The sequence below is a fragment of the Jaculus jaculus genome, chromosome 8 (genome assembly GCF_020740685.1).
Source record: "Jaculus jaculus isolate mJacJac1 chromosome 8, mJacJac1.mat.Y.cur, whole genome shotgun sequence".
Classification (NCBI taxonomy): Eukaryota; Metazoa; Chordata; class Mammalia; order Rodentia; family Dipodidae; genus Jaculus; species Jaculus jaculus.
This window is the reverse complement of record NC_059109.1, coordinates 62,457,555-62,479,865: the sequence shown is the minus strand read 5'-3', so window position 1 is coordinate 62,479,865 and position 22,311 is coordinate 62,457,555. Positions and strand designations below refer to the sequence as shown.

The following is a 22,311-nucleotide window of genomic DNA, read 5'->3' as shown; positions in this document are numbered from 1 at the left end:
ATGAAAGAAATTTTAGTCAGGCCTGTGCTTTTTTACTCACATCTATCTCAATCTTCCAAAGAACTAGTCACATGTTGCTATTTCAAGGGACTGAGTGATCTTTTTCCATGAATTGCTATGTTTCCGACATGTTAATATAAGCAACAAACTAAATTCACAATTAGAGGGGAAAAGTCATTTGATTTCTTGCAATATTTACATAGGATAGGCTCCTTGAGTCAGATTCTAAAATTTTAATAAAAATAGCTACAGGAAACTGGGCATGGTGACGCACGCCTTTCATCCCAGCACTAGGGAAGCAGAAGTAAGAGGATCACAGTGTGAGTTCAAGGCCACCCTGAGACTACATAATGAGTGAATTTTAGGTTAGCCTGAGCTAGAGTGAGACCTTACCTCAATGTTAGATTTGGCAAATGAAACATAAAGTAATATGAAATATGAAATAACAGATTCAAGAAAAACCATGCTGGGCTGGAGAGATGGCTTAGCGGTTAAGGCCTGCAAAGCCAAAAGACCCAGGTTCAATTCCCCAAGACCCACGTAAGCCAGATGCACAAGGTGGTTCATGCGTATAGAATTTATTTACAGTAGCTGGAGGCCATGGTGTGCCCATTCTCTTTCTCTCTATCTACTTCTTTCTCTCTCTCTCAAAAAAACACTATGCTAATATAGTTTTATGATTTTTAAGAACAATGAAACCCATGTGCATTAGCAGATACCTCTCAACTTACCATTTTTCCAATCATCATCACATAGGGTCCTGCCTGTTGATTTACAGCTAGAAAATCTAGCAAACGCACATACCAAAATATTATGTTAAGACAGTAAATTAATCTTCCAGTCACAAAAATGTAATTATCATATGCATTTTCAAAGTTCCATTTTGCTCCAAATCTTAGTCCAAATCCAATGAAGAAAGAAACTATGGCAATTGTATCACTGATATTGAAATAATCACTAAACCACACTTTAATCTTCTGGCTTACTTTCCCAGCTTCAGACATAAAGACCTAAAGGTTTCACAAGAACAAAAAAATATTTAATTAAAATTCATACTATCAAAACATAGAGAGCTCTCAACTATAATATCACAGTGGAATTTTCTATATTTTAATATTCCAAAGTATTTGAGTTGGTTTTGTTATATGATGATACATTTAATAACCCAAACTTTAAGATTACAGAGGTAGTTTCGATAAATAAATGAGCTAATCAAAAAAAGACAGACAATTAAGAAGCTGGAAATCTTAAATTTGACTACAGACCTCTGGTCTGAGGAGACAACTTAGTGGCTAAAAGCACTTGCCTGCACAGTCTGCTAGCCAATTCCCCACCTACTCATGTAAATACAGACAGGTATTTGTTTACAACTACAAGAGACACTGGTATGTTTGCATGCCCAAGCTTGCGCGTACACACACACACACACACACACACACACACACACACAAGCAAGAAAAAAGAATGCTTTATATTAAAATTTTAAGAGTGGGGCTGGAAGGATGGCTTAGTGGTTAAGGAATTTGCCTACAAGGCCAAAACAACCAAGGTTCGATTTCCCAGGACTCACGTAAGCCAGATGCACAAGGTGGAGCATGCATCTGGAATTTGTTTGCAGTGGCTGGAGGTCCTAGTGCTTCCATTCTCTCTCTCCCTCCCTCCCTCCCTCCCTCCCTCCCTCCCTCCCTCCCTCCCTCCCTCCCTCCCTCCCTCCCTCTGTCTTTCCCACTTTCTATCAAATAAATAAATAAAAATAAAATAAATTAAAAAAATTTAAGAGTAGACTGGGGAGGTGGTTCAGCAGGAAAGAACAATTGCCATGAAGCAGAATTATGGCTCACTGCTCAGCCACTGTGACTGAAAACAGCAGTTCCAGTGAGACTGTCTCAAGGAAATAAGGCATGAGTGACATACACACATGTATACACCATACACACACAGAATTTTTTTAAAGTAACTCAATGGCTTAAGTTGCTATATTTATGTTACTTGTATATTGCTTCTTTTGAGTTATTAAAATACCCTGAGTCATATAATACATTCATAGTAACAAAAGTGTGTTTCCTAAATTCTGAAGTCTCCCTTTTACTCTTCTTTCACAGCCAATTACTCTTCCCACTAAAGGCAACCACAATTATTACCATCTCATGAATCCTTACAGAGCTATTTTATCAATACTGTTATCACTTAACAATTTAACTTCCCAAACAGATTTCATAAACATATTAGCTATAGCTATTGGTCACTTTATTAAATTCCTATGATAGCAAAATGGACGGGAAGGATTATGCCTCCTTCTGCAATTTCCTGTACTATAAATGAAAAATCAGAGGCTGAAATAACTCACAACCACTCATACAAGTATGATATAAAACATCTAGAAGTTGGGGAGACAGCTTAGTGGGCAAAGAACTTGCTATGCAAGCTTGATGATGATGACTGGTGTTCAGTCAGATCAGTAGTGAGCATCTGTCATCCCAGACCTCTTATATAGAGCTGGGAGGCAGAGACAGGAGAAGCAGTTGCGGGACAACCAGCCTGGTATTCACAGCAGTCAACAAGAAACTGCCTCAAATATAGTAAAATGAAAGGGCACTTGAGGCTGTCCTCTGATCTTCACACACATGCCATGGCACAAGCATACCAGCATTCACACACATGAAATCACACATATCATACAGACATACAAAAATAAAAATATTACAGTTACTAATTTAAATAGAAAATATAATATAAAAATAAATTTGTTATTTGGAGACAAGTTCCCATATAACCCAAGTAGCTTCAAACTTAGTACTCCTTATTTTTCTGCTGCCACCTCTCAAGAGGTATTACCAGTATATGTCACCACAGCCATTCTTCCCCATTATTTATTTACTTATTTTTTGTTTTTTTGAGGTAGGGTTTCGCGCTAGCCCAGGCTGTCCTGGAATTTACTGTGTAGTCTCAGGGTGGCTTTGAACTCATGGTGATCCTCCTACCTTTGCCTCCCATGTGCTGGGATTAAAGGCGTACACCACCACACCTGGCTTAAAATGACACTGGAATTTTTTTTTTTTTGAGGTAGGGTCTCACTCTAGTCCAGGCTGACCTGGAATTCACTATGTAGTCTCAGGGTGGCCTTGAACTCATGGTAATCCACCCACCTCTGCCTCCCATATTTTATTTTTTCTACCTCCCACTTTTAAAATTAATATCTAAAAAAAAAATTAATATCTATTCTAATTTTCGTATTTTTTTCAAATTCAGGATATTAGAAAATTTACAATTTAAGTAGAAACTGACAGATGCAAGAATATTGCCTTCTCAACAATTATTCAGTAGGCAATATTACAGTACACTTCGGTGGGTAGTACAATATATTTGCAAAATGAAAACCTATCTGTAATTCACTTACTGGGTTAGTTATATGCATATTCAGTGTTTTTTGAAGAGAAACAGAGATCATAATTTAAATGGTGAGGAAATTAAAAAAATCTAGATTGTTTCTGAGATAAACTGTATTTGTAATGCAAAGTGAACATATTCATTAATGTATTTGTTTTTAGCCATTATTTTCAGAATAGCAAAATTAAACATGTTCTATACTTCTATAATGTTACCACCCATAGAAACTAAAAAAATACACATAACCACATGCACACTCAAAACAAAATAAAATCACACATGTGCATGCGGTAACTTACTTGTAGGAAAAACTAAACACATACCTCTCGGACTTTCTCAATGGCATAGGTAAAAATATAAGCAATCACAATCCATTCTTGAACTGATGGTAATTGTTCCATTTGTACAAGAACTACAAATGTATAAAGCATCAGGAATCCTAAGTATGCCAACTAATAAAAAAGAAGTAAAGTTATATGAATAAATTATTTACAAAGGAAAACATTATAGACATCACATATTCACAAAAACTGATTTAAACTATACAGTCTATGAAAATGAACTGCAAAAAAGAAAAGGTAAATTCCTGTGGTCATATGGGTTGGTATTTTTAAGCAGCCATTCACATGAGTGTAAATTTTAAAAATCTTCATTATTTTCATGAGCAGGGACAGAATTTGGGGATCAGATAATTCTTGTATTATCTGCATCTTGTAAGAATAAAAGATTTTTATACTGTGAAAGAAATGTGATAAATTAAATCTCAGGTTAAAAAGGCATGAATGTAGGTAAGAAAGTAATGACTGAAGGAATAAATTTCCTCAGCACAGAGCCATTTGTAAACTTTGCCAGTTGTCTAATACTGATAAAAATAAAACATAATAAAAAGCACTTTCAGAGTGTTCCAGAGAAGGGGAGTAAAAAATCACTCAAGTTACCTGTGGTAGTACATGTCTGCAATCCTAGCACTTGGGAGATGGAGGTAGGAAGATTAGGAGTTTAAGGTCAACCTCAGCTATATACAGCTATATAGTAAGCAAGTTTGAGACCAGCCTGGGCTATATGAGATCCTGTCTCAAAAACAAACAAACAAACAAAAAAAATTCATTCATTCAGACCCAACCTACAGCTTAAAATGTGTTCATCCCCAGAAAAGTGACATCAATGAGATGGCCTAGTAGAACTTTCTAGCTCTCCTTTAACCCTTCCTTCCCAGTGAAACCATGAAATTATAAATAAAACTTTATTTCAACAGATGAGTACATTCTTCTATGAACTCTATGCTCTTTAATATGCCAATAAAGCCCACTTTTCCATAAAGCAAGAAAACAAAAGGTAATATAGCAAATAATTAAGTACATGGTTAAAGAGATAAGCCACTAATAAAATCATATGAAGGGTTACCATTGACCATTAACAAATGCATAGCCAACAAATTTATTTCTAAACTTCTGTGTGTTATCTGTAAAATACTAATACTATTGGTTTCTTTAGGTTAACCTTTCAGTATAATTTTGAAGATATGGAGGTAGAAGGCCTTCCAGTCAGCACTGGAGATTGAACACACATGTGAAGCAAGTACTCTACTACTGAATTACATCCCAGATCTTACTTTCGAACAGATGATCATATCTGTTATTCATCTATAAAGGTTTAAGCTTATCACATACTTGTTTAGTAGTTTTTATTTTTAACTAGAACTACAACTTGCTAGTGTTTATCATTCTAGATGTTGGGGCAACTAGGATGAAAAATTAAGCTAAATTTATTGCTTTTTTTAATAACTTTTTTTTTTGTTATTTTTATTTATTTGAGAGCAACAGAGAGAGAAAGAGGCAGATAGAAAGAGGAAGAGAGAATGGGCATGCCAGGGCCTCCAGCCACTGCAGACAAACTCCAGATGTGTGCACCCCCTTGTGCATCTGGCTAACGTGTGTCCTGGGGAATCGCGCCTTGAACCGGGGTCCTTAGGCTTCACAGGCAAGTGCTTAACTGCTAAGCCATCTCTCCAACCCCAATATTGCTTTTTTTTTTTTTAAGAGTTGGTTCTTTTTTTTTTTTTTTAAAGATTTATTATATTTGACAGAGAGAAAGAGGAAGAGAGAATGGGCACATGAGGACCTTCAGGCACTGCAAACAATCTCCAGACACATGTGCCCCCTTGCATCTGGCTAACATGCGTCCTGGGTACTTAGCTTTGCTGGCAAATGCCTTAACTGCTAAGCCATCCTTCTAGCCCAAATTTATTGCTCTTTAAGTGAGAAGTGCTTTTTAAGTGATCTAAGTCATATTAGATGAACATGAACTTTAGACCAAAGCCTTAATACATACATCTTAAAACACATGCTCTCCCTAGCATCAAACCAAACCATGCACATACAATTTAAAAAACATACCGTGTTAAACCAGAACTTTACAATTGGTGCGTGATAAAAGGCATAAAACTTTCGTGTGATTGGAAGCTTTTTTGATTTTATATGTATTTCCATTTCATTCTTTCCTTCATTGCTGTCCAAAATCCTTACTTCTTTAAATACTTCCTAAAATTAAAAATATGTGTACTTAATTTATATTTATTCATGACAAGCTTATATTTACTATGAGTTTTTCCTTCCTTACCATGGGGATATCTTCTGCTATGTTCTGAAAGTTGTTTTCACTATCTTCCATTGTCATCTGATGAGCATCTTGCGATTGTGGGATATGGGACATTTCAGCTTTGGTTTTATATTCCAGCATTAATATGGCAGGTGGAACTAAAATGCTTAATATGACCTAAAAATTTTAAAAGCACAAAGATTACATTTTAAAATCAATAACCATTAAGAATACAATAAAACTGAAAAAGAACATAAATATCTTGTGACTGCTAGCGATTTTACCTAGAAATGTAGGGAAATATGAATTAGTTTATTTTTATATTTAAAGAACTCTAGGTTAAAGAGCTTTAGGGAATAAAACATTTGAGTACTATGATAATGACAAATGATAACAGATTTAATAATCATAATAGACTTGTTCTTTAAAGAAAATCAGGTTACGATTTGTGAATAAACATATAAAGTGTGCATGTGTGTAAAGAACAGAAGACGGGACTTCCGGTTAAGATGGCGGCGTAGGTACCACGCCAAAGCAGCCTAGGGGGGCAAAAAAACTCAGCAAAATACACACTTTTACTAAAAACTGAGGTGTATAGGAAATTGAAGTGGCAGCGGAGAAGTAGAAGAGTTCCAGAGCATCCAGAGCCTGCACAGGCGGGAAAAGCGGCTCCGGCAGCTCGGCCAACCACCGCGACCGCGGCGCACCAGAAAGCTGCCAGACTCGGCTCCAGCCGCAGGAAAAGCCAGGTGCCGGAGCTTCCCCTCACACCACGCTCTCCGCAACTCGGGAAACGTGAGAGGAGAGCGGCAGTGAGCAACGGAGGAGCAGACCGCGAGGTAGAAGAACGCTTGGAGGAGCGAGAGAACCAGAGCAGCTGCGGCTCCCTCCCGTCCCCCACTGCCTGAGCCCAGCTCCGGCGAACACAACAGCAGCCGGGGACCCAGCCACGCCAACAGCGGGACCCAAGCAGGAGCAGAGTTTGGCAGCAACATCAGCGGCTCCAGCACCAGTAACAGCGGCCCCAAGCAGCAGCAGACCCAGGAGTGGCAGCAGCGGCAGACTCGGCAGCAGCAGCTTCGAGGGGAGCAGCAGCAGTGGACACAGCAGCAGCAGCTTCAGCAGCAGTGGTGGCTCCAGCAGTGGCAGCTACAGCAGCAGCAGAGGCAGCAGCAGCGGTGGGTCCAGCAGCAACACCTTCAGCAGCAGTGGCTACAGTCCCAGCAGGGGCAGCTTGAGCAGCAGCAGTTCCAGCAGCAGGGGTGCTGATCTGCAGGGCCACACTTGCCAGGCTCGGTTTGCCCCGCAGGAAAAGCAAGTGCCCAGCTCCAGAAAATAAAACAGCAGCCCAACGACCCAGGCAGCAACTTGACTGAGACCAAAATCATCCAAGGTAACTGGGATTGCACGAGGGAAGGGTCTCAACTTGGTCGCAAGCTGACTTGGATCCCTCAACAGACCAGAAATCTTAACCTCTTTGTTGATAGAGGATCTGGTCATTATAATAATTACTCTTGCATACATACTTGGGGCTGTTTTTGATTGAATGTGTACAGTGTTTAGTTAAATTTTAGAATCTACCTGTATTTTATTCCACTCAGCCTGCTTGAATACTCCTATAGCAGGGAAACTCAACCCCTAAGAACATCTTTGTAGATACTCTGAGAGTCTTAAGAGCCACACCTAACACCTTAAGGTCCTACCCTGAAAATATATTACATCAAATCAATTGATACAGCTAAGAATACACAGCTAGAAAATCCAAGCATTAACTTAATCCAAGATGCAAAAATATATACATTATAACCAAGAAACACTAAAAAGCAAGACGATATAAACCCACCTAAAAGTATTAATGCATCAGAAATGTCCTCCAGTGAGAAAGAGTTAGAGGAAATGCCTGAGAAAGAGTTCAAAAGAATGATTGTAAATATGTTCAAAGAAGTCAGAGAACAAATCAAAGGAGTCAAAGAGGAACTTAAAGAGGAAATCAAAGGAATCAAAGAAGATGCAGGACACCAATTTCATGAAATAAAGAAGGCAATACAAGACATAAATAAGGAAATAGAAATAATAAAGAAAAACCAGTCAGAATTACTAGCAATGAAGAACACAGTTAATGAAATAAAAAACTCTGTAGAAAATGTCACCAGTAGGATGGATGAGGGAGAGGACAGAATATCTAAGCTAGAAGACCAGGGGGCAGACCTAATGCAGTCCAACAAAGAGAGAGACAAACTTATAGAGTGGGAATTTCAAGATATTCGGGACACTATGAAAAGATCCAATATAAGAATTCAGGGCATAGTAGAAGGAGAAGAACTCCACTCCAGAGGCATAGTAGGCGTCTTCAACAAAATCATAGAAGAAAATTTCCCCCAAATTGGGAAAGAGGTGCCAATGCAGATACAGGAAGCCTTTAGAACCCCAGCCAGACAAAACCTGGAAAGAACCTCTCCTCGCCATATTATAATCAACCTTCCAAACACACACACCAAAGAAAAAATATTGAAAGCAGTTAGAGAGAAAAATCAAGTTACCTACAAAAGCAAGCCCATCAGGATTACAGCAGATTATTCAACACAAACTTTTAAAGCCAGAAGGGCTTGGAGTGATATATTCCAAGTTCTAAAAGATAACAACTGTCAACCAAGGTTACTTTATCCTGCAAAGTTATCCATTCAAATAGATGGAGAAATAAAGACATTCCATGACAAAAGCAGGTTAAAGGAGTATTTGAAGACAAAACCAGCTCTACAGAAAATACTTGATAGAATCCTCCAAGCTGAAGAAAAGGAAAAGCACACATATAAGGAACCTAGAAAAAACAAGCAATACTCAAATACTAGTTAACAGAAGAGAGCACAGGTAGAACCAGAAACACACACACACACAAAAAAAAGGCAAACATAAATACACACCTTTCAATAATATCTCTTAATATCAACGGCCTCAATGCCCCAAAGAAAAGACATAGATTTGCAGACTGGCTTAAAAAGCAGGATCCTACAATTTGTTGTCTACAAGAAACTCACCTTTCGACAAAGGATAGACATTATCTTAGGGTGAAAGGTTGGAAGATGGTATTTCAAGCAAATGGGCCTAGAAAACAAGCAGGGGTTGCTATTCTAATATCAGACAGGGTAGACTTTAGTCCAACGTTAGTCAAGAAAGATAAGGAAGGTCACTTTATATTGATTAAGAGCACACTCCAACAGGAGGACATTATAATCCTAAACATATATGCACCTAACATGGGGCTCCCAAATTCGTCAAACAAACACTATTAGAACTAAGGTCACAGATAACACCAAACACAGTGGTGGTGGGTGACTTTAACACCCCACTCTCATCAATTGACAGGTCATCCCGGGAAAGAATAAACAGAGAGGCATCTGGACTAAATGAGGTCATAGAAGGAATGGACCTAACAGACATTTCATCCAAAGGCTGCAGAATATGCATTCTTTTCAGCAGCACATGGAACATTCTCTAAAATAGACCATATATTAGGACACAAAGCAAATCTTAACAAATTCAGGAAAATTGAAATAATTCCTTGCATTCTATCTGATCACAATGGAATTAAACTACACATCAGTAGCAAGAAAGGCTATAGAGCATACACAAAATCATGGAAACTAAACAATACACTACTAAATGATGAATGGGTCAATGAAGAAATCAAAACGGAAATCAAAAATTTTATAGAGTCAAATTATAATGAGAACACAACATACCAAAATCTCTGGGACACAATGAAGGCAGTTGTAAGAGGTAAATTTATAGCCTTGAGTGCCTATATTAAGAAATTAGAAAGGTCTCAAGTTAACGACCTAATGCTTCGCCTTAAAGCCTTGGAAAAAGAAGAACAAGGCAAACCAAAAATCAGTAGACAGGAAGAAATAATAAAGATTAGGGCAGAAATTAATGAAATAGAAACAAAAAGAACAATCCAAAGAATTAATGAAACAAAGAGTTGGTTCTTTGAAAGGATAAACAAGATTGATAAACCCTTAGCAAATCTGACCAAAAGAAAGAGAGAAGAGACACAAATTAATAAAATCAGAGATGAACAAGGTAACATCACAATAGATTCCAGAGAAATTCAAAAAATCATAGGGACATACTATAAAAGCATATACTCCACAAAGTATGAAAATCTGAAAGAAATGGATGATTTCCTTGATCTATATGACCTACCTACATTAAATCAAAATGAGATTAATCACTTAAATAGACCTATAACAAACATGGAAATCCGAACAGTTATCAATAATCTCCCAACTAAAAAAAGCCCAGGCCCTGATGGATTCACTGCTGAATTTTACCAGACCTTTAAGGAGGAGCTAACACCATTGCTTCTTAAGCTTTTCCAGGAAATAGAAAAAGAAGGAATTCTACCAAACTCCTTCTATGAGGCCAGCATCACCCTGATACCAAAACCAGGCAAAGATAGAACAAAAAAAGAAAATTACAGACCAATCTCACTCATGAACATAGATGCAAAATTTCTCAACAAAATATTGGCAAACAGAATACAAGAGTATATCAAAAAGATCATTCACCCTGACCAAGTAGGCTTTATCCCAGAGATGCAGGGATGGTTCAACATACGCAAATCTATAAATGTAATACATTACATAAACGGGTTGAAGGACAAAAATCACATGATCATCTCATTAGACGCAGAGAAAGCATTTGAAAAAATCCAACATTCCTTCATGATAAAAGTCCTACAGAGACTGGGAAAAGAAGGAACATATCTCAATATAATAAAGGCTATTTATGATAAGCCTACAGCCAACATATTACTAAATGGGGAAAAACTGGAAGCTTTTCCACTAAAATCAGGAACAAGACAAGGGTGTCCACTGTCCCCACTTTTATTTAATATAGTTTTGGAAGTCTTAGCCATAGCAATAAGGCAAAAGACACACATAAAAGGGCTAAAAATTGGAAAGGAAGAGATCAAGTTATCATTATTTGGAGATGACATGATTCTATACATAAAGGACCCTAAACACTCTACTATCAAGCTGTTAGAGCTGATCAAAACCTATAGCCATGTAGCAGGATACAAAATAAATACACAGAAATCAGTAGCCTTCATATATGCTAACAACAAACACACAGAGGTTGAAATCAGAAAATCACTCCCATTCACAGTTGCATCAAAAAAAATAAAGTACCTTGGAATAAACCTAACCAAGGAAGTAAAGAATCTCTACAATGAGAACTTTAAAACGCTCAAGCGAGAAATTGCAGAAGACACTAGAAAGTGGAGAAACATCCCTTGTTCCTGGATTGGAAGAATCAATATTGTGAAAATGGCAATCTTACCTAAAGCAATCTACACATTTAATGCAATCCCTATCAAATTTCCAAAGGCTTTCTTCATGGAAATAGAAAAAACAATCCAAAAATTCATTTGGAATCACAAAAAACCTCGAATATCTAAAATAATACTGAGCAACAAAAAAGAGGCTGGTGGTATCACCATACATGATTTTAACCTATACTACAGAGCCATAGTAACAAAAACAGCATGGTACTGGCACAAAAACAGACACGTAGATCAGTGGAACAGAATAGAGGATCCAGATGTAAGCCCAAGTAGCTATAGCCACCTGATATTCGATAAAAATGCCAAAAATACTAATTGGAGAAGAGACAGCCTCTTCAGCAAATGGTGTTTTGAAAACTGGATATATATCTGCAGAAGGATAAAAATAGATTCTTCTCTCTCGCCATGCACAAGAATTAAGTCCAAATGGATTAAAGACCTTAACATCAGACCAGATACTCTGAAACTGCTAGAGGCAAACGTAGGGGAAACTCTTCAACATATTGGTCTTGGCAAAGACTTTCTGAATACAACCCCAATTGCTCAGGCAATAAAACCACAGATTAACCACTGGGACCTAATGAAATTACAAAGATTTTGCACCGCAAAGGACACAGTGAAAAAAGCGAAGAGGCAACCTACAGAATGGGAAAATATCTTCGCCAGCTATATATCTGATAAAGGATTAATATCTAGGATATACAAAGAACTCAAAAAGTGAAATTATAAGGAATCAAACAAGCCAATCAAAAAATGGGCTATGGAGCTAAATAGAGAGTTCTCAAAGGAAGAAATACAAATGGCATATAAGCATCTAAAAAAAAGTTCTACGTCACTAGTCATCAGGGAAATGCAGATTAAAACTACATTGAGATTCCATCTCACTCCTGTCAGATTGGCGACCATCATGAAAACAAATGATCATAAATGTTGGCGGGGATGTGGAAAAAAAGGAACCCTTCTGCACTGCTGGTGGGAATGCAATCTGTCCAGCCATTGTGGAAAACAGTGTGGAGGTTCCTAAAACAGCTAGAGATTGATCTACCATATGACCCAGCTATAGCACTCCTAGGCATATATCCAAAGGACTCATCACATTTCCTTAGAAGTACATGCTCAACCATGTATATTGCTGCCCAATTTATAATAGCTGGGAAATGGAACCAGCCTAGATGTCCCTGAACTGATGAGTGGATAATGAAGATGTGGCACATTTATACAATGGAGTTCTACTCAGCGGTAAAGAAAAATGAAGTTATGAAATTTGCAGAAAAATGGATGGACCTGGAAAGTATTATACTAAGTGAGGTAACCCAGACCCAGAAAGCCAAGCGCCACATGTTCTCTCTCATATGTGGATCCTAGCTACAGATGACTGGGCTTCTGCGTGAGAATGAAAATACTTAGTAGCAGAGGCCAGTAAGTTAAAAAGGAGACATAAAGGGTAGAGAAAGGAAGAGGGGAGGATACTTAATAGGTTGATATTGTATATATGTAATTACAATGATTGTAATGGGGAGGTAATATGATGGAGAATGGAATTTCAAATGGGAAAGTGTGGGGGTGGGGAGGGAGGGAATTAACATGGGATATATTTTATAATCATGGAAAATATTAATAAACAATTAAAAAAAAAAAAGAACAGAAGACGACACTGGGTGATATTCCTCAGGAACAGTGTCCACGTTTTTTTTTTTTTAAAGACAGGATCTCTCACTGTCCTGAAGTTCACCAATTAGGCTAAATTGGCTGTCGCAGTTAAAGTGTCAGGGATCCACATGTCTCCACCTCCCAAGCTCCACAACCATTTCTGGCTGTTTCTCACAGGTTCTGGGGACAGAACTCAGGTCCTTATGATTGCATGCTAAGTACTTTATAAATGAGCTATTTCTCCAGCTCAAGAAAATACAATGGTTTGAACAAAAGTTAAACATCTTGAAGGTAATTGTGTACTTACTCTTATCTGAAATCTCTGTTTCCATGATATACCTGATTTACAGTTTATACTTCTATAAACAAAAGGTTTATTTCTAAAATCTTATGTATTATTTATAAAATCTTAGAGCACAAAGAAATTATAATTGTACAAGAGATGCCTCTTGTTGCCCTCATACAAAGATGGACAACGATCATACATACCTAAAAAAAATTTTAATTGTCAAGAATTGGAGGAGGGGGAAAAAAGCACATTATCATCACTTGGGGTGAAATTGCAATCACCTTTTTCCTCATATTCTAGTTCCTCCCACAATCACCCTCACAAAACAAGACATTTTACATGCATATATAAAGAAATTCCTCTATTCTTTGTATCTAGTCATGCAGACTTCAAGTCGATTTATTTTTAAGATATACCTTATACCAGGAATTTTTTCTCATATTCAGCCTTCCCATCCACATATCAGATAACAACATCTGTGTACAGGTGTGGGCTACAAAAGGTCTGAGTCTTGAAGAAACTGCTAACTTAAGGCAGGTTGAATTACTCCAGTTTTTCAGTTCATAAGTGAGTAATTTCATTGCCATGGTTTCATCTTGTCTGAAGGACTGGTCCAGTAACTCAACTGCCAGTTGACCAAAATCACTACAAAAAAAAAAAAAAAAAATCCAATATATACTCAGATTAGTAAATTTAAGTGTTGTTTTGTGATGGGAATCAAATACAGTACTTTGAGCATGCTAACTAACCCTACTACTGAGTTATCTACATTTCCAGTGCACAAATTACAATTTTAAACAACTAATTTTTTAATTATTCCATAACACAGTTTTTAATATCTTCACATACATGTGAAATTGTTAAGCGTTAGTATCATGATAGTTTTATATCTAGACATCTGTATCTATGGAGAAATCACAAACTGAAAATATTAAACATAAGTGTGAGAAGATGAAACCCTGTCTCATAAATAAAGCTATGTAGTCTTACAGGGAACTAAAGCTGACAATGATAAACTATTCTGTTCAAAATGTCTCAAACAAAAAAAGACACTACCTAATAGAGATAAGAACAAAAAGTATCTAGGCTGGAGAGATGGCTTATCAGTTAAGGCGCCTGCCTGTGAAGCCCAAGAACACAGGTTTGATTCCCTAGTATCTACATAAGCCAGATGCACAAGGTGGCACGTGAGTATGGAGTTTGTTTGCAGTGGCTAGAGGTCCTGGCATGCCCACTTACTCTCTTTCTGCATATCTGCCTCTCTTTCTCTCAAATAAATTTTAAAAATTATTATAATAAATATCTGTACCCTGTATTCACTATGCAATCATAGGATGCCTATGTGAGTTATTTTCAGTAACAGATGTTAATTTCTTCTAAAGAACACTTATTTGGGGACAGGGAGGCCTAAGTATGTATTACATAACTTCCTTAAGTTACCTCTCCAGCTTAATATGAACAATACTTCACTAAATTATATTGAAATAAATTACAAACTTTGTGAACTATTTTCTTCTCTGTGACACCATCATCCAAAATGTCTTCTCAACTTAATTCAGTCCATTTTGTTACAACACACTTCAAACCTCACAACCTTCCTTCCTTTACTATTTGAAGTGGAATTATTAACCTAAATATTACTACACACATTTACTGAGCTAGATTCTGGTATTTCTTTATTGCTTACTGCAATATTGAACTCTGGAACTGCAAACTATTTATCACACAGGCAGAAAGTTTTTGTACCAAATTTTAAAAATACACCTAATACATTTAAAGAATGATTGTCAACTAGGAAGATTGCTCACTGATTAAAGGTGCTTGCCTGCAAAGCCTGCTGACCTGGGTTCAGTTCCCAGGCCACTCATGTAAGCCAAATGCAAAAAGTGATGTCAAGTGTCTGGTGTTTGTTTACATCAGCAAGAGGCCCTGGTACATCTGGATGGATGGATGGATGAACAGATGCACGGACAGACACACACAACAAAATAAAAAATAATACAATTGTCTTAGTTATGTCAATTGTGTGAATGTGTCTTTCAAGAAAAACAACTTTTGCCCTCTTTATCAGAAACAGGTGTGACCCCTCAGGAGAGATTCTTGAGACTGGACTTGCTGCCTAATGTTCCCCCATAGAAGGAGGGGGACAAAAGAGTTCTCAGATCTCAGGTGCTCCCTGTATGCAATGATAGTTAGTCATGGTCTCGGGGCCACAAGGAGAGATACAGTATGTAGGGGGTGGAAGATCAAGGAATGGAGAACTTCATCTAAGTAGTTATGGTGGGGGGGATTGTTACCCATTCTAGGATAAGACCTTTCAATGCCATGGTTGCTTTGGGTTCTCCATGCTCCTATGGGTACCCCTTGCCTATGCTCTGTAAGAAACCAATAAACTCATTGGTTTTATGGCCTGAACTTTTGGTGAAATCAGACTTTAGTCTGCAAGGGGTGTCTTGCCTGTGAGGAGCAAGTGCTGGCCAGCTTCTCTATAGAAGAGTTCATACTACACCAATAAAATCCCCTCCTCTGATCCCTCCCAAAGACATAGCATTGAAGCATTCACTTAAACATTATATCTTTGAAATGTTGTCAAATGACAAACTGTCACTTACTTAGAATACTGTTTTAGTTCTTCTGAAGTATCATCTACCAAGTCACTCTGCTTTGCTTCATATGCCATTGAACGATAGATCTTACAAGCAACTAAAGCTTTTGCCATTGATTCTTCACCATGCTGCCATAAAAATCGGGCCATGACCTGCCTTTTCATAAGGCAGGCCCAGATGAGTAACTCATTAAGAGGATAAGGAAAGCGTTTGGTTTCTGGGTCATCAATATCTACAATTTCATCTTTGGTTCTTTTCTTCTTTCCTTCTTCTACAGTTGTATCAATCTTCAAAGGAAAAAAGGTATTACTGAAGCTCATTATGATAAGGCCATACGAAGGGTTGTGGATATAGCTGTGTAGCACAGAACTTGCCTAGCACATAAAGGATCATGGCTTTGATCCCTAGCATCTTAAAAACAGCAACAATAAGGCCATGCAACATTCATGTTAGTGAAAAAAAATTATTAAATCTCTTTTATTCTTAAACTTCACATACTGCCTATATCAAAATAATATATATTTTCTAAGATTTATTTTATTTATTTTTTGTTTATTTTTCGAGGTAGGGTCTTACTCTAGACCAGGCTGACCTGGAATTCACTATGTGATGTCATGGTGGCCACATACTCTCGGCGATCCTCCTACCTCTGCCTCCTGAGAACTGGGATTAAAAACATGCACCACCACACTTGGCAGCTTTATTTTTTTATTACGGTCATAATTCATGTTTTAAAAAATGCCGTTTCAGCAAAAATGTCTATAGTAACTTTTCTAAGACTGAGGGAAGGACATAATATTTCAACTAATAAAAATCAATGATACACATGATTTTAGCCAAATGGCCAAGAAGCAATTATAAAATCTCCTTTTTATTGAGGTAGGGTCTCACTCTACCCAGGCTGACCTGGAATTCACTATGTAGTCTCAGGGTGGCCTTGAACTCACGGCGATCCTCCTACCTCCCGAGTGCTGGGATTAAAGGCATGCGCCACCACGCCTGGCTATAAAATCAATTTTAACTGAAGTTTGGATAATACTTTTGTTGTACATATTAGTCAAGTAAACATGGTATAGAACCAGCCAGCTAAAAAAAATTTAAAACCTTGCTGTTATCATAGCTAAATATAAAAAACTGAACAAAATCTTTAATTCACAGTCAATATCTTTGTATGTGGGAGAATAAAGGTAATTCTCACTAAAGAAAATAGATTTTACTTAATACTGAGTATTTAGGGAAAAATAGAAGAAAAATATTTACATTCGTATACTTATGATTTTTTAAAAGAATAATCAAACATACCTTTGGTCTGTATGGCTGGGCTGTTTTAATGAAATGATTATGTCTCATTTTTTCTTTTTTATCTGCTCTATTCCCAAAAGATTCATGACTCTTGCGCAACTGAGGTGTACTGCTGGAGGTATTTCGGCCAGATCTCTGAAAAGGAGAGCTCATGAGTATTTAGATTTTAAAATGTGACAGGCTACAAAGTAAATCCAAGTTAATTTATATATGTGTGAATGTTTGTGTATGTACAAAAATAGGTGAAATTATATTGTAATTTTTCCCCCTTTTTCCTTTCACATAGTCTCACTATGTAGTCCAGGATGTCCTTGAACTTGCCATTCTCTTTTATCCCCAGTGTTGGAATTACAAAAGTATAACATAATGCTATGCTCATTTGCAGTGTGTGTTTGTCTCTCTCCTTTCTTACTGAGATGCAGTCTCTTTAAGTTACCCAGTTTGGTCTGAAGCTTGTGTCCTTAAAGTGATGCTACTGTGTCAGCCACCAGAGGAGTTGGAACTACAGGTATATGCTACCATTCCCAGCTTATAAAATATTTTTAATTACTCTTAGTTGAAATCTCCCATTTTAAGAACAATGTTACTTTTTTATTCCTACACTGCTAGGAAATCTAATCTAGGGACTCATGCAGTGAGTGGTGGGTACTCAACCACTTAACTACTTCTCCAGCCCTGTAACTAATTTTCTGTTTTGGATTTTTTTTGGGGGGGATATTGAGGTGAGGTCTCACCCTAGCCCAGGTTGGTCCAGAAAACACTATGTAGATTCAGGCTGGCCTCAAACTCATGGTGTATCCTCCTACCTCTGCCACTTGAGTGCAGGGATTAAAGGCGTGCACCACCACACCTAACAGTGTGGATTTAAAAAAAATATTTATTTATTTATTTGATTATTGTATAGACCAGATTGGCCTCAAATTTGCAAGGATCCACCTGCCACGTGATGGTAGATGGGCGCTCCATCATACCCAGCACTTGTAACTAAATGAATGTATAGATTAACCTGGAATTCACTACGTGAGTTTCAAAGTGGCCTTGAACTCATGTCAGTCCTCCTATCTTTGTTTCCCAAGTGCTGGGATAAAGGCGTGCACCACCAAACCCAGGCAATTTTTAAACACACATATAAATTCTCCAAATTATACATACTCGATTATTTCCACCAAGGCTATTATATATTAATCGAAAGCGTTTTCGTGTGTACATGCATCTGTAGGTTCCTCCCATGAGATACTCAATCACAAGTCCTATATCAATTAGAGTGATCTTATATCCTGGAGGAAGATTACCCTGAAAAAAAAAAATATTTTCAGTTATTATTTGCATGTAAACATGTATGTGTGTGTATGAGTATGTCATGGTCTCTTGCAGCTAAAATCAAATGTCTGTCCAGCTTTCTGTGTATGGTAGCTTGAACTAGGTGTCTACCATAAACTCATGTGTTCTGAATGGCAGGTTCCCAGCTGATGGCAATTTGGAACTCTAGGAAGTGATGTGCACTCTCTGCTCATGCCACTGCTTTTCCCCCTGCCATCATGGGAGCTTCTCCTGGAGTCAAATAAACCCTTTCCCAAAGCTGCATTTAGTTGGGTGCTTTGTGCCAGCAACGTGAAGGTAAGTACAACAGAGTGGCTGGGGATAAAACTTGGGCCAGCAAGCTTTGCAAGCAAGTACCTTTAACCACTGAGCCATTTTCCCAGAACCCAAAATATTAGTTTAAATAAATAGATTTTTTTGTTTCTTGTTTCTCAAGATAAGGTCTTGTTCTAGCCTAGACTGACCTGGAATTCGTACGTAGTCTCAGAGTGGCCTTGAACTCACAGCTGATCCTCCTACCTTTGTCTCCCAAGTATTGAAATTAAAGGCTACAAAATATCTCTAATATTCCCACTTTATGCCTACGAATACAAGCCTACTTTCTCAATTAAGACATGTTTATTGGGGGCCTGAGACAAGTAGAGTTTGGTCCTCAGGACCCACACAAATAGCTGGGCATGGCTATACAAATCTATTTGTATCCCCAGTCCCATAACAAAGCAGAGACTTGAGATTCATGCATATAGACAATAGGACTACTGGACATAAGAATTTCATTTTCATGGTACTGTGTATTACAAATTGCATTTTCTGACTTAAATAATTTATTATGTTTCCAGATTAACCTAAAAATACTCGTAAGTAACTTTTAAACAAAAATTATACTGGCTATCCTACACACACACAACCATAATTTTATATCCATGTCCAAAGGCAAGGTATGTATTAAGAACGCTTGCTTAATAAGCACAGTCTTGGGTTCTTTCTCCAGCACTGCATAAACTTATGGTGTTGCACATCTGTGATCCCAGGACTCAAGAGGTGGAGGCAGGAGAATCTGAAGCTCAAGGTCACCCTGAGCTATTTATTGAGTTCCAAGCCAACCTGGTCACACATAAGATCCTGTCTCAAAAAGAAAAGAAAAGAAGAAAAGAAAAGAAAAGAAAAGAAAAGAAAAGAAAAGAAAAGAAAAGAAAAGAAAAGAAAAGAAAAGAAAAGAAAAGGAAAGAAAAGAAAAGAAAAGAAAAGAAAAGAAAATGTTTCTTATATCCTTATTCAAAACTTAACTACCATTTGCAACTTCATTTTTCCTAGGGCAACAATCAAAACACAGATGAATTTTTACACAATCAACCACTTATGAGTTTAGAAAGCTTGTCAAATATTCCAGAATTTTTAAACTTGATAAGTTTATTCAATGGCATTTGAATCTATCAAATTTGCGAGTTATTAACTAATTTTGCCCTTGTACTATTACCATTCTTCCAATTTCTCTGAAAATTTTAGAACCCTGCTTTTAAATGTATTTATATCTGCATTTATTTATTTATTTATTTGTAAGCACAGAGAGAGAGGAAGAGAGGGAGGGCACGCACTGGGGCTTGTAGCTGCTACAAACTCCAGATGGACATGCCACTTTGTGCATCTAGCTTTACGTAGGTAATAGGGAATCAAACTTGGGTTGTGAAGCTTTGCAGGCAAGCACCTTAACTGCTGAGCCATCTCTCCAGCCCTGTGTATGTATTTAAAAACTGGTTTACATAAAAATTGAATAAGAAATGTCCAGAATAAGTACATTCTTAGCTTAAGTATTTGCTTAGAGCAGAGGGAGGGGGCAAAGGAACAGAAATTCAGAGTAACTGCCAATTTGGTAAAGGGCACTTTTTGAAGTATTGTTAAGCTCTAAAATTAAACTATGGTAATAGCTGAATAACAGAAAATAATCAATAGTCAATAAAATACCATATAATGTGTGATATCCCATAATAAAGCTATAAAGAAAAGCTCAAACAAAAGGAGGGGCAGGAATCAGCAAGGACAAATAATATTCAAAAATGCCATAACTACTTTTTTTGTCTCAAAACAAATCATTTATTGTTAGAAACCATTACATGACATAAATTGAAATCCACCATATTCTTTAGTATTGTGAAAAACTCACAATGCTCAGCTCCTAATGGCCTCAGAGTAGACCAGTATCTTCTACTGACAAGTGTAATTATCTATCTGGAACCCCAGCAAGATTCCTGCTCTAACATTACATTGAAGCAAACCACAACAGGCTTGTTAAGGCAAAGGTTCTCTGAGGATGCGAGTCCTGGACTGTTTCTTCTTTGACCAGCTGCCAACTCAATCTTCTGACCCAGGCTCACAGATGGGTCACAAAGCTGACGACCTTCCCTGGCACCCTGCTCCCCACATGGCCCACCTTTACTGCTCTGTGAATATAACCCTGCAGGGTAGGGGGGAAGTCCTAATTGACAACCAGTTCCACACCGGTGCTGTCTAGGACACCAGAAGCTGTGTCTGTGCAAACAAAGATGTCTTGGGAGCCCTTTGGGAAGCAATGGAAAATCCCTGCCCTCATGACAGCTGGAATATGCCCTTGCAGCCTCAGTTGTTGGATCTTGTGGTCATCCAGAATACATCCTAGCCAGTTCCCAGGGCCAGAGCTGTTGCAGAACACCAGGACATCTCGAGGGTCCAGTCTCATGTGCTCATCATGCTGCTTGAGGATCTGCACAACTCTGACACCTTCTCTGCTCCTTTTAACTTCATAAATGTCGGCTGGACATGAGGCATGGTGCAGTGGAGCTTGGAGCTAGTGATGGTAGTGAGACTCTGGGTTGGCAACTTTACTCAGCAATTGGCTTACAGTCAGGAACTGTAGCTCCCACCAGCGCTAACTGAGCTTTGGGGCTAAAGGGGTCTTGTAAGTCATCTGGACCTTCTGCGGTATGAGTCATCTCCAAGATGTAGACCACTAGTTCCAGGAAGCTTTCATCCAGCAGTGTGTCCTCTTCATTCAACACCATGAAGGAGAGATGCTCCAAGCTGATCAGCTGACTTTTCAGAGCCTTCCACAGATCCCCTAGAGTGGCCCCGCACATCCAGACAGCTGCAGCTTAATCCTACGTATGCCATGACCTCCTGCTGTCTGCTGCATCTGCAAGCCCAAGGACTTGCCCAATGAATGAGCTACAGCTTGCACCTGCTCGGCTAATTTCAGGCCCCGGGAGCTGTGGCAGTGGATGACCAGGTTGAAATGCGACAGGAGGTAGCTCAGAATTCCGTGCAGAAGTCGTCATGGCCGCTAAGTACTGGGGGGATTGGTATTGCAGTGGGATGAACCACTTGGGGTGCAGCTTCCTTAAGAGCGTGCAGGGCTGGCTCCAGATCTCGGTGTGCAAAGCTGCCCTGGGATGACGGGTTGCAGAGGGCAGACCCCTCCTATCACACACGGTCTACGGAAATCTGGTCCCCGCAAGCGCAGTGATGCTTCCAGCTGTGTGAGGCTAGAGGCACACCCTGCCAATGGCGAGCCGCTGCAGCCTGCTTTCATCCGGGTCTGTGCCCACACCAGCAGGGCTCCAGGTCGCACCACCACTGGCCACCACTGTCTGGCGGAAGTGGACCATAAATACTTTTTTGAAAAAGGAAAAGCTTGAAGTCAATTTCTGAATGTCTCATGTTTTTAAAATCTAGGTTCTTTCTGTAGAATGTCAGTTTAATAAGTTACAAACCATACAAAATTAAAACAGAAAACAACATTTCTATCTTAAGTTTTAGATGTGTTTAAAACTTTTTGAGGC

The 22,311-nt window shown here is 38.3% G+C and overlaps 1 protein-coding gene and 1 pseudogene across 5 annotated transcripts in view; both read right to left on the bottom strand.

The window, feature by feature from the left end:
- Nucleotides 1-22,311, bottom strand: part of Trpm7 (transient receptor potential cation channel subfamily M member 7) — a 153,182-nt gene that overhangs the window by 57,710 nt on the left and 73,161 nt on the right. For all 5 annotated transcript variants that reach the window (XM_045157143.1, XM_004669724.2, XM_045157145.1 and 2 more), the window contains exons 14-21: nt 18,332-18,472; nt 17,180-17,314; nt 15,884-16,164; nt 13,688-13,916; nt 6,007-6,162; nt 5,784-5,927; nt 3,711-3,839; nt 732-1,010 (exon numbers count right to left, since the gene is read on the bottom strand). In XM_045157143.1, the coding sequence (XP_045013078.1) occupies nt 732-1,010; nt 3,711-3,839; nt 5,784-5,927; nt 6,007-6,162; nt 13,688-13,916; nt 15,884-16,164; nt 17,180-17,314; nt 18,332-18,472 (1,494 nt within the window). The remainder of the gene's footprint in view (nt 1-731; nt 1,011-3,710; nt 3,840-5,783; nt 5,928-6,006; nt 6,163-13,687; nt 13,917-15,883; nt 16,165-17,179; nt 17,315-18,331; nt 18,473-22,311) is intronic.
- LOC105944855 lies at nt 20,621-22,137 on the bottom strand (annotated as a pseudogene).